Source organism: Aricia agestis, chromosome 1 (genome assembly GCF_905147365.1).
Source record: "Aricia agestis chromosome 1, ilAriAges1.1, whole genome shotgun sequence".
NCBI lineage: Eukaryota > Metazoa > Arthropoda > Insecta > Lepidoptera > Lycaenidae > Aricia > Aricia agestis.
Window position 1 is genome coordinate 27,045,673 of NC_056406.1, and position 12,510 is coordinate 27,058,182.

General features: G+C 39.7%; 1 protein-coding gene across 1 annotated transcript; it reads left to right on the plus strand.

Moving 5' to 3' along the window:
• Window positions 1-4,057: 4,057 nt before the first annotated feature.
• LOC121733303 (inactive hydroxysteroid dehydrogenase-like protein 1) lies at window positions 4,058-10,741 on the plus strand. The gene is made up of 6 exons (XM_042123522.1): window positions 4,058-4,238; window positions 7,589-7,711; window positions 8,328-8,438; window positions 8,630-8,853; window positions 9,541-9,768; window positions 10,628-10,741. The coding sequence occupies exons 1-6, from the start codon at window positions 4,091-4,093 to the stop codon at window positions 10,739-10,741; spliced, it is 948 nt and encodes a 315-aa protein (XP_041979456.1). The 5' UTR covers window positions 4,058-4,090.
• The last annotated feature ends 1,769 nt before the right edge of the window (window positions 10,742-12,510 follow it).

The window sequence follows — 12,510 nt, forward strand, 5'->3', positions numbered from 1 at the left end:
CGCGTTGTCCTGTAGACAATGCGAGCAGAGTCACCAGTTTCTTAGTAATCAATTCCAGGTTTAACGATTCATTAGGGTATTGATTAGATAGATAAGCGAACACCGTGTTAGGGTCCCAAGAATTTTGATATTTAGGGAAATTAGGTCGGATTCTAAAAACACCTTTAAGAAACCTTGTGACATAATTATTTGTACAAGTTTCTTTTCCTAAGATCAATGATAATGCTGATCGGATAGAATTTAATGAAGCGAAACTAGAACCATTTTTAAATTGATATGATAAAAACTTAAGTAGCATTGGAACAGGTGCTCTAAAAAAATCTAATTTATTGTCTATACAAAAGCCGAACCATAATTTATAAGCCGAATTATACTGTTGTAAAGTATTCTTGGATAGTGAATGAATCATAATGTCTATTGTATCCTTATCTATTGATTGTTTCTCGTACGCCTTCCGGATAACTTCGCACACGCCAGGGTAAGGCTGGGCCATAAAGGATGAGGCGTTCTGGAAGGCGAAAGCAACATATTTCTATTGGGATGAAAATATAAAGTATCAGATATCGTTAAGGATTTAAAAAGTGGGAACCACGGTTGACTTGGCCAGTAAGGTACGACTAATATGCCGGAAGCTTCATCGTTAATAATTTTACGAATGCACATTAATATTAACGAGAAGGGGGGAAAGGCGTAAAAGAAAAGCTCTTTCCAATTTAAAGTAAACGCGTCAATCTCGTAAGCCTCCGGATCCCGTTTCCATGATACAAATTTAATGCATTTCCTATTAATTCTGGATGCGAAAAGATCGACCTCAGGATGACCAAACTTATTTACTATATCATCAAAACAAGATTCATGTAACTCCCACTCTGTGTCAATATTTGAAATTCTGGAGGCTTTATCTGCTTCGACATTATCACGTGATCGGATGTACGAGGCGAAAATTAAAATATCCCTTTCTTCGCACCACTGCCATATCTGACGAGTTATATCATTCAAATGAGGGAATTGAACTCCACCACTTCGATTGATATATGATATGGCAGTGGTGTTATCAATTCTTAAGAGAATTTCCATTTTTCTCGATCCATCACAAAAACATTTTAAGCCCATAAAGGCAGCTAGCAATTCTAAATAATTAATGTGATTTTCTACTTCTTCCTTTGACCAAAACCCGTTCACTGTCTCCCCATTACAAAACGCTCCCCATCCCGAAGGAGAAGCGTCTGAAAATATTTCATATTTGAAATTACCTAAACGAATAGGATTATCGACATAATTTATAACTTTTTCCCACCATGAGAAATCGTCACGTAACAGCCTTGATCGTATTTCCATTAGAGAGTCATAATCCGAGTTATTTAATAATGCTAAGTATTTTTCCCTCTCAAAACGCTTTGTGTACACCCAGCCGTAAGCTACGGCTGGACAAGCTGCAGTTAAAGTACCTAAAAATTTTGCAAACTCGCGGATTTTTATTGTCTTTTTACGCGATACATTACAGACCAAATCGTAGATTTTTTTACGTTTTTCTTTTGGCAATTCCAATGACATATTTCTTGAATGGGCATTGTCCAAAAAAAATCACATGTACTTTTTATATTTTTTTTCGTTAAAATAGGGTATTTTAAGAATATAAATTAAATAATTTTGAAATTCATTGGCTAGTTTTTTCTCAATAAATTTTTAAAGTTTCGCTCTGACGTCATCTTCGGCGGCCTCTTGACCTCTGCAGTATGTTTTTTCCTTTCAATCTTATTTATAATGGCTGGTTCGTCAAATGCAAGTTCTCATTATGTGAAACCTGATACGAGAAGCTTACCAAAAGTTCGAAACGTAATGTTGGTCGAATTTATTGCTAATTTAACGCCATTGAAGGTCAAACAAAGGTTAAACATATTTGTTCAAAAATATAAGTAACTAATAGGTATTTTTTTCGTTTATATACAGAAAAACGATCACTGACCTTATTCCTCGAAATGTTTTTGTAATGAACAAAATTTAAAAAAAATGGACAATCCCCATTAAGTTCTATACCTAAAAATTTGCATTTTCTAGTAGGTAAAAAGCAACTTTTTTCGTCATTAATTATAAATCCTAGCTGTTCCAACAGCTGAGTAACTGCCGTTGTTGTATCGACACACGAATAATAGTCGTCGGCCGTGCACCAAATGTCATCTAAAAAACATACTATTTTATGTTGTAAACTGCGTAAGTAGGTCAGCACGGGTTTCATTAACTTCGTGAAAACAAAAGGAGCCGAACACAATCCGAATGGAAGGCATGTAAACTCATATAATTGGTTATCATAGCGGAACCGTAAGTATTTTCTATGAGATGGATGAACGGGAATAAAAAAAATAAGCGTCTTTAAGGTCAATTGTCGTCATGTATGAATTATAGTCTATTAATTTAGTTGCAGTTCGGATATCCTCCATTTTAAAATGTTGTTGTTGTATAAACTTGTTAAGTGACTTTAGGTTAAGAATAAATCTATTTGAACTGTTACTTTTAGGTATTAAGAAAATTGGCTATATGAATTGATCTTCACATTCCGCACATAAAACAATTGAACCTATCCATTTAAGACTTTCAATCGATTCTAACATTTGAGTTTTCGAACACGGTGGATTACTGGGTTCGACAACCTGAACGGGTGTTTGTTCAAACTTTAACTTATATCCGGAAACTATTTCTAAAATTTGAGGATCTGTTGTAATTTGTGACCAAATAAATGAGAAATATTGAAGGCGGCCAGCATGAGGTACCTGGTTTAACGTTGGTGGCCGCGTTGACGGTCCTGGGACTGGTTCCGCGGCGGGGGCGGCGGCGGTGCGCGTCGCGACGTTGGCGGCGGCCTCCTGGAGGCAGCTGGCAGCGATGGAGGGTAGAACCGCGAGGTCGCAGGCTGCGCGCGCGCTGTACTGGGCCCGTTCATCTGACGGGCCGGAGCTCGCAAGTTTCCCGCTTGCCCTGGAGGTTTTCGACTTGTAGATGACTGCAGTGGAACCGGTTTCTTAATTCCTTCTGTTCCTTTGCTAACCCGTCCAACAGAATATTCCCCAAACGTTCAGAGACTCCCTGCGGGATTTTCTTACCGAAGATTTCTTTAGGTTTCTTTGATTCGCCGAGCACTTCCATAATTTCAGCTGAAATCGTGTCCTCCTCAGGTTGCATGGTGGTTTCAACAGGTATGACCACGGACTGGACACGATTCGGTGGTGAAATACCTTGGAAATTATCGACCGTATTCTCATCCAGGGGGGTGCGGGCGGATCGACATCGGAAGGCACAGGTCCTGATACGTCACGGTCACGGTCCTCTTCATCAGACGCCCTGGCGACCGGATAGTCGTCGAGCTCCACTTCGTCGCGATAATCGTATGACGAGGCGTCGTCGTAATACTCCGCTGAACGACCTATTCATACAAACAAGCTAATTAGCTTTTGATAATTACTTTCTAGATAACATCACATGTTATCCCTTAAGAAAGTAGTTAATATTATTTCCAGATGACATCACGTGTCACCCCTGAGGAAATAATTAAACTCGTACACAGTACGATAAAAGGGAAATTCGCAAAGAGAGGAATATAACATAAACAAAACACCCACTTTCGCTCTGAGAAAAGCCGGCGGGGTAGGTCTTTTCCGGGACTCCAATTCTTCTTTCAAACGTTTAATTTTACGTTCGAGTTCTTCTTCTGTCTTGTCCCTGGTTCTTTTACCCATAATTTTGCAAAAAAAAACTTCACCAAACACTTCACTATAACTTGATTTTAACTAATTTCAATTGAGCGCATGTGAATGATGCAACACACGTAAAAACGAATGACGGACGAACTGACACCGCCATCTAAGTAGGAAAGCAAGGCGGAATTACTATAAAACCAATTGATTGTCTTTTTTACAGTTTAAAATTAAATAAATATCTAAATGGCGTGTGATGATGCAGTACCACAAAATGCGGACTACAGGTTTATTAAATCTCATAGGATGCAGCAACGAAGTATAATAATAGTTGGTCCTTCAACAAATAACTAAACGCATACAAGGCAGCTGCGCACGCGCACGCGTTTCTAGCGGGTACGATGCTAGTGATATTGACGGTGATCGGCGCGCTGGTGGTGGTTAAATATGTGGTGTGGCTGCTGTGGAACCCCGCGGTCTTCCTCTGCAGGACCATCCAGGAGTTGGTGTCGAGAAAAACGTTCGTGGAAAAATATGGATCCTGGGCAGGTAACTGAAGTGGCTTAAGCTATGTTGGTTTACGATTTTCGTTGAAAGAAAAACTAAACTTTAAATTATAAGCGAATACCAATAGTCAAAATTATTTAAGGTGGCATCAGCGATCATTGACCTTTCTAGTCTAGGAGCTATGTGAAAATTGCTCGCAATGTATTCTGTTAACTTATGAAAGACTTGAACTCTTATAAAACGCAAAACCTCTTGGTAACTCTTAGAATGATATTCTCCAACTATTTATGAGTTTGAAATGGTTAATTTCATTCTCAGTTCACATTGAGTATGCAAAATACGATATCACCCAGACTAGAAACATAATATTCTGTCACTTCATTATCGATTTGAATAAAAAACGATGAAATATGACGATGAAGGTTTTTTACAGGGGGTCAATGACCACTACGGATAGAATAATTAAGATAGACTATAAGAGATAGCCTTATATCGGTGTATATGCGTAAAAAGCATGTCAAGTTAGGACCGAGCTCGGACATAACAAAGGAGTCGGTCTGCATATTTCATTTACTTAATAAAAGTGTTAATATAGGTTTTTTGGTTTAAAAGTGTTAATAAAGGTTAATAAAGGCGCGGCAGCCCCATCAGTGCCCGAAACCCATTATTATATTGGACCCGCAGGGCACTATAAGCCGTTAGCGTATGTTTGACCCATAGACTGCACGTATAGAATGCCTGACAGTAAGCACGAAACAAAGTAACCTTCACCTCTGCCGTGCATTTAGCAAACCTACGAGCCAACATATTCGCCTTGACTGACAGTGTCCTCATATTTTGTAGTAGCTGTTATATGTATATTTTTTTTAATTAAGCTCTACCAATGAAATTGTTGCATTGGTAGAGGACGTAGCTTTATATTATAATAATATAATGTAGCATGGTCCCAATAGTGGATTATTTTATCTCGTTATTGGATAAAATAATTCACTGTTTACTAAAACAATGAATTCAACAACTTCAAGTATTTAGTTTCTAAGTCTAAGTCTAGTCTTGAATCGCTCTGTCTACAATAACGAATTTATTGATTTAGTGAAACGGTTCTCATTATATTTTAATTGGATTATAGGCCTAATGCGACAATCCGTAGACAGAAGTTAGAGAAAACAATATTTATATACACTTGAACTTATTATCTATTCTGTGCTTATACTCTAAAAACTTTACCGAGTTCTGGCTGAAGTCGGGTTAAAAACGAAGGTTGCTTGCTTTTTTCTTGCTTCCTGGCAGTTCCTGATGACACCTGCAATAATAATAGCTTTTACGCAGGTTTAGATATAGGCAGTGCCAAGAATATATCGATATACTCGATCGTTTGTTGCATTAGGTTCATATTTAATCTTCGGAAATTTGATCACGTTTCTGACTACCGATCTAAGTTGAACTGGCAGTCTATTCGTCAACGTCGTTCACTGCGTGCACTCTGTATGTTGTACTCTCTCCTTTACTCTCCTAACGCTCCTCCATATTAATCTTCCCACCTTGAATTCTTCAGTAATACCCATAGCACGGAACTTCGATCATCCAAAAACTTGCGCCTCCACTGTCCTCCTCATAATTCCAGCATTGTCCACTCCTCCTTTCATGTACAGTCCATCCTCCTTTGGAACGCCCTCCCTCAAGAAATTAGGATGTCCCCTAACAAAAATATCTTTAAACACAGAGTTCGTCAATTATATTATTTAAAAATCAGTTAAATTATAATGAGTGATTAGATTTAGTTTCCACAGGAATTCACATTTAACTTTTTTCTATATATTCTTTTGGTATTTCAGCATTTAATTATGTAGGTACTTATATATTTTATGTAGGTTTATTAAATGATAAAATGTATAAATAAAAGTTGATATAACATTAATATTTATTTAAAACTATTTATTACATCATATTTTAACTAAAATTGCTTTAGAATGCGCCTATTCTACATTCTCATCATCACCCTAAGGTTGGCTGGTAGAGAATGCCACTAGGCATTAAGCCCGCCTATGTAAATATTTGCATGAAGTGTTTAAATAAATAAATAAATATATCAAAGGCTTTACTACACTTACATATTTTTAAGCTACTGCACTTTTGAGCTCGGCGACCGAACCAAGAAATTCCCCCTTCCAACGTTTCCACAAGAATCGAAACCGAAGGTCGTCTCCGGTGTAGGGGCAAGCTGAAACCACTCGAGTACGGAGCCCTTCCTCCTAGTTGTAACGACTGCAACTCACATAGCATAATATATAATATTAACGTAATATATACATTAACAAAATATGTATAACAAATATTAAAGATTTCATATTATTCTCAGAAGATAATGTATGATAATAATTAACAAGAAAAATTGATTAAGCGTAGGCCGCGTCGAGCGTGACCGCCGGCTCATACTCTGAATACAATAAATCATGAATTAATCATTACATCTTCAAAATCGGCGTACCGATTACGGACGATTATACTAAAGTACCTTGACGTTTTCCTCTCAAAAAGAATTTTACTAATAGCGTTTTAGGCATCTAGAACTGCCCCGGGCTAAGGGCGGGCCGAATGGATACGAAAATAGTCGAATTTTAAATTGCTACATTATATGCTACGTAAATACATACTAATATTATGTACTAAGTCTAAGTGCTTCGTGGATCATCGGTTTTGTTCGGCTATTTTCGTATCCATTCAGCCTGCCCTGCCTGCCAGGTGTCCCGAGACAATTTTAGATGCCGAAAACGCTATAAATATAAAACGGGTTAAATGGAGTATTTTTTTTTCTATTGTTTTTTTTTTCTGTTATTAATAGATGTAGAAGACCCTTAAGTTGTAAAATTAGCATAAAATCTCAGAAATCAAAGTTAATGCATCATCGGCTTGACCCATACGACACCACATAAAATTGCGATGACCTATTGCACTTAGTAATTTTCCACATATTTTCACTGTAACAAATAGCAATACATTGTATTTTATTGTTGTTACTATAGCACTTAAAGATCTACAAGGTATAATTATTACAAGCTGTTTAAATACTCTGCGCGTGCAATATGCAGTTCCTCTCGTACCTAGTAGTTACAAGTTTGTATAAGTATGGTGACTGCAAGAATCGGGTAGTAATTAGTATAGCATTTTGCTACTTCACTGATACTAACACTTTGTAATTAAAACCGATGGTGGAAGTACTGACGCCGTGACAAATCCTCTGCCCGACCTCTGATCTGGTCCTTCAGCCACCAAGCATAACTGCTAAAAATTGCTTGAACACCCACGATCTCTTTATAAAGTATGCCACGTGCAGAATTATAGCACAGTTTCCAGCACACACAAAGACTGATTTTCATGTACAAATGTTCCAGTGGTGACGGGCAGCACAGACGGCATCGGCAAGCACTACGCCATGGAGCTGGCGCGGAGGGGTGTCAACATCGTGCTCATCAGCAGAAACCCACAGAAACTGGGGAACGTCGCCACAGAGATAGGTAAGATACAGCGGCGACGGGCAGCACGGACGACATCGGCAAGCACTACGCCACGGAGCTGGCGTGGGGGGCGTCAACATCGTGCTCATCAGCAGAAACCCACAGAAACTGGGGAACGTCGCCACAGAGATAGGTAAGATACAGCGGCGACGGGCAGCACGGACGGCATCGCCAAGCACTACGCCACAGAGCTGGCGTGGGGGGCGTCAACATCGTGCTCATCAGCAGAAACCCACAGACACTGGGGAACGTCGCCACAGAGATAGGTGAGATACAGCGGTGACGGGCAGCACGGACGGCATCGGCAAGCACTACGCCATGGAGCCGGCGCGGAGGGGCGTCAACATCGTGCTCATCAGCAGAAACCCATAGAAACTGGGGAACGTCGCCACAGAGATAGGCGAGTTTTGACCTTAGCACAGTGTGCACGGGTGATAAAATTATAGCCATTGTCTACCATTTAGGATCAGGATCTATCTATAATAGTTACGACATTGACTGATATTGCAGCGTGGTGTAGTAATTAAGAGGAATAAAAAGGCTATAAGTGTCGACAACTATAGTCGTGCTAAAATGCACAAAAAACTTAATTTCTCATACCAAATATTATTTTCAGAGTCATCGTACAACGTTAAAACAAGAATCATTGTTGCTGATTTTACACAAGGAACTGAAATTTACACCCACATCGAGCAGGAGCTGCAGGATATTCCTGTGGGAATTTTAGGTAAGCTAGAACCAATCTTTAAATTTAATTAATGATGTTTGGATTACAAATTATATCCAAAGTACCTTAGCAAATAAAACAAATTCTTTATTCTCTGGTACTGGGTACTGGTTACTACCATTATAGATTTGAGGAGTCTCGAGGGGTCAAAATATCAATACCAGTAGCTAAAAATATCCACGCTATTTCAGTAAACAACGTCGGCATGGCCACCGAGCATCCCACGAGATTCTGCTCGGAGTCCCTGCAGAGGAAACTAGAGCTGATGCGCGTGAACACGATGGCGGTGACGGCGATGACGAGGCTGCTGCTGCCGGCCATGCTAAACCGCCGCTGCGGCGCCGTTGTCAACGTCGCGTCTGCAGCTGGTGCAGTTGACTGCCTGCCGCACGCCGCGGTTTATGCGGCCACAAAGGTACAGAATGTCGGACATACTCTGACCTAGATGCGCGTTAACTTGGCTAAAACTACAAGGGAAAGCAGTAAAAAACCCGTATCAAGTGAGCCTAATTTAATAATGTTAATAAATGAAAAGGATCGACCGTCCACAACGACCGAAGGATCAAACAAAGCTGCTGTTGCATGGCATACTTCTTAAACACTAAGGGCCGCGCCCGTGACGTGAGAAGTCAGCGGCCGCCCGTGGCCGCACGTGGTCGCCGGCGGCCGCGATTTCCTAGGCGATATGTATTACATATTATACAGTGTGTAACAAAAAATTATACAGTCAGTGTAAAATTTGGTCTTTCAGCGCTGCTACTTTCACAGTAAACTCTCTACAAGGAACATGTACACCCTAAAGTATTATCACTTATTTTTGTTACACACTGTATATGTAATACATACCGCCTGGGAAATCGCGGCCGCCGGCGACCACGTGCGGCCACGGGCGGCCGCGGTCGTACACACCCTAAAGTATTATCACTTATTTTTGTTACATCCTGTATTACTAAATACTATGTATTACAGTAATGAAAGTAAATAAAGTTTAAAATCATATGACACTGAAAGTGCTCGCCGCGCCGCTGCAATTCCGGTGTGGCGCGACCTTTGTATTAGCTCCGTGGGCGCGGCCCTAATTGACATGTTTATACATTTCCAGGCTTACATATGCCATCTGACTGCCAGTATTCAGGGCGAATACGCCCGCAGCGGGGTTCATATACAGACCTTAACGCCTTTCTTCGTGTCGAGCAACATGACGGCGTTCTCCGACGCGCTGCACCGCGGTAACCTGTTCGTGCCGAGCGCGCGTGTCTACGCCCGCCACGCGGTGGCCACGCTCGGCAAACTGACCAACACCTCCGGGTACTGGACCCATGGGCTCCAGGTGAGGCGTTGGGTTATTAGTAGTTCCACGGTTCACGTGACGGGGGGACGGGAGTCACGTGGTGACGAGACGTGAGCTGAGCTGAGCAATTTATACGCTCGTGACTCTTGTCTTCTTGAGGGTCACTAGCAGCGTTGCCAGATTTTTTTTGTGCCAAGTCGGGACTTTGGAACTTTTTGAGTGAAAAAGCGGGATTCTTCAGTCAAAAGCGGGACAAGGTAAAAAAAAGGTATAAAATCAAAAGTTATTTGAATTTTATCTGCGTATAAATTTTATATGCGTTAAAATAACGTTTACGTGACAATAGATAGCTAAAATAGCCAAAGAAAATCCACCCCTCTTCCTCCCGCACTCTAATATCTTCATTACGTACACCTTTCTTTCTCAGCAGGCTGCACGTACGTTCAGGCTTTCCACGAGAAGCGGGACTGAGCCTGTCCCGCGCGGGACATTTAATTTTGATGAAAAAAACGGGACGTCCCGCCAAAATCGGGACGTCTGGCAACGCTGGTCACTAGTCACTACTCACTTCACATTGCAACGTGACGAGGCGCATATGTATTTTAAAATGAGCCATCCAAAGTTAGAATAGGCTGCCCAACACCACCTAGCATAGTATAGTACTAGTGCGTGTATAGTGAGAGTACGGAGTATGAGAGTACCATCAAGGAAGTTGATGCCTATGCAACTGACAGACCAACGTTATTTGGTCGAATATGTCAATTCAATGTTAATTGTGATCTGTCGGCTGGGTTTGACGTAATGCAACCAAACTACTTAGGTCCCCGATTTGCATAGGAATCAACTTCTCTGATAGTACATAATATTTATAACGACTAAAAGCTTTCTTTTTTTTCAGATGGTATTATTACAGACACTACCCGTTTGGCTCCAAACCAAAGTGGTATCGGTGTTCACATATTTCATTATGATAGATTACAAGAGGACACAACGAATAAACGATGAAAAATAAAAATGTTTTATTGACAACCTGGCAAACCTATCCTGTGAAAATTTCAACTCTCTAGCTATTATAGTTCTTAAGATAGCCTGGAGACAGACAGACGGACAGACATCGAAGTCTTGGTAATATTATAGTTGCTAGCTGTTTTAACTCTTTGAGTTTTGAACTCTAAAAATTATGAACAAAAAACTTAAAAATAAAAGTTTTTATTTAAACACACTAAAAAGAATAAAATAAATTTCTCCTTAAAATGTTTAACTATTAAGATATAACCTCAATATTATACAATTTGCATGATAATAGAAGCTTGTGCGAAAATCCACTGACTCACCGATCATCAAAACTGTTCAAAAAGCTTGAAAGTTGGTGATCTTGTATTGATACATGAAGATTTCGTACCTCCCTTAGTTTGGAGGCTTGGCAGAGTCACACGCTTATTCCCGGGTGTCGACGGAATATCGCGAGTTGCAGATATCGCCACTACACGGGGTATTGTAAGAAGGCCTCTAGTTCGCCTTTGTCCATTGCAAGATGAAGACACCAACGGTTGAAGGAAAGAGCAAGATGAAGACACCAACGGTTGAAAGAAGGAGCTTTCAACGGGGGCCAGGATGTTGCAGCGCCTAAATCTTTTAATGTTAATTTAGGTTTTTTTGTTTCATCAAATCATGTTGTTGCTATGTAATTTCTATAGGCCTTTTATTATTTTTATTTTTGTTAATTGGTAGGCGGTAGTCGATATATTCTAGTATCGTCCATTCTTTTTTGCACTGTAATGCTGTTCCTTTGTTACAAAACGAATATACAAAAGTTTATCTAAATTGCATTTTATTCAGTATCCTCAAAATAGGATCAAATTAACTAAATCCAGTTTCAATACGAAACACATATATATATATATATATATATATATATATATATTTGTCAACTTGTTGTCAACAGACTTCAACCATAAATTAAAGAGTATAATTCGTATATATATATATATATACGAATTATACTCTTTAATTTATGGTTGAAGTCTGTTGACAACAAGTTGACAAATTAAAAATGGATTATAGTTTTTTTATTAGATACTATTAGACAATGCTTACACCGCCAGCCTGAGATCAGCTGAGTCCCAGAGACGAGAGTTGAAAAAAAATATGATAAAGTCTACGAATAATAAAAACTAAGGAATCGTAACTCCCATACTATTACCGTTTTAAATTTGGTTCCTTTTGATCTGTCATGTAACGTCAGCCTAGCACCGCTCAAGGTCACCTAAATATTGCAAATGTATTGAAATGTGTACCCAAGGTACACTTTTTTGACAAGTATTGTGGAGCATGTTTTTTGACGGAGTTACTTTTCCTTAGTTTTTATTATTCGTAGGATAAAGTCAATATTTTTTTACAAATTAAAGGTAGTAGTCCTAATGTCGTTGAAACTAAGGTCGAATTTCGACCATTGGGCGATCTCTAGTCCTTTTAAAAAACCCCAGACCTGGATTACATTGTACGTAGCTTTGGTAAGAAGTGTCCTTGAGTATTGCTCCTCCGTTTGGTCTCCAATGTACGGGGTACACAATCACCGAATTAAAGCTATTCAGCGTTGGTTTGTTAGGTCTTTGAGTAGTAGATGTGGCTTGGGGGTAAATTGCCGACCTACAACGATCGTCTTAATAAATTTGGTCTTGTGAGCCTCGATAAACGTAGACAAATATTAACTTTCAGTCTGCATGGCGCGGCCAAGCAAACTGTATGTGCGCCGCAGACTCGATCACACAAAAAGTGTGC

Bases quoted from the DNA above. Each gene is read 5' to 3' on its own strand.
- LOC121733303 (XM_042123522.1), top strand. From the start codon at position 4,091: ATGCTAGTGATATTGACGGTGATCGGCGCGCTGGTGGTGGTTAAATAT. The intron at 7,712-8,327 runs GTAAGATACAGC...TATTATTTTCAG, and splicing joins GAACGTCGCCACAGAGATAG to AGTCATCGTACAACGTTAAA. The intron at 8,854-9,540 runs GTACAGAATGTC...ATACATTTCCAG, and splicing joins CGGTTTATGCGGCCACAAAG to GCTTACATATGCCATCTGAC.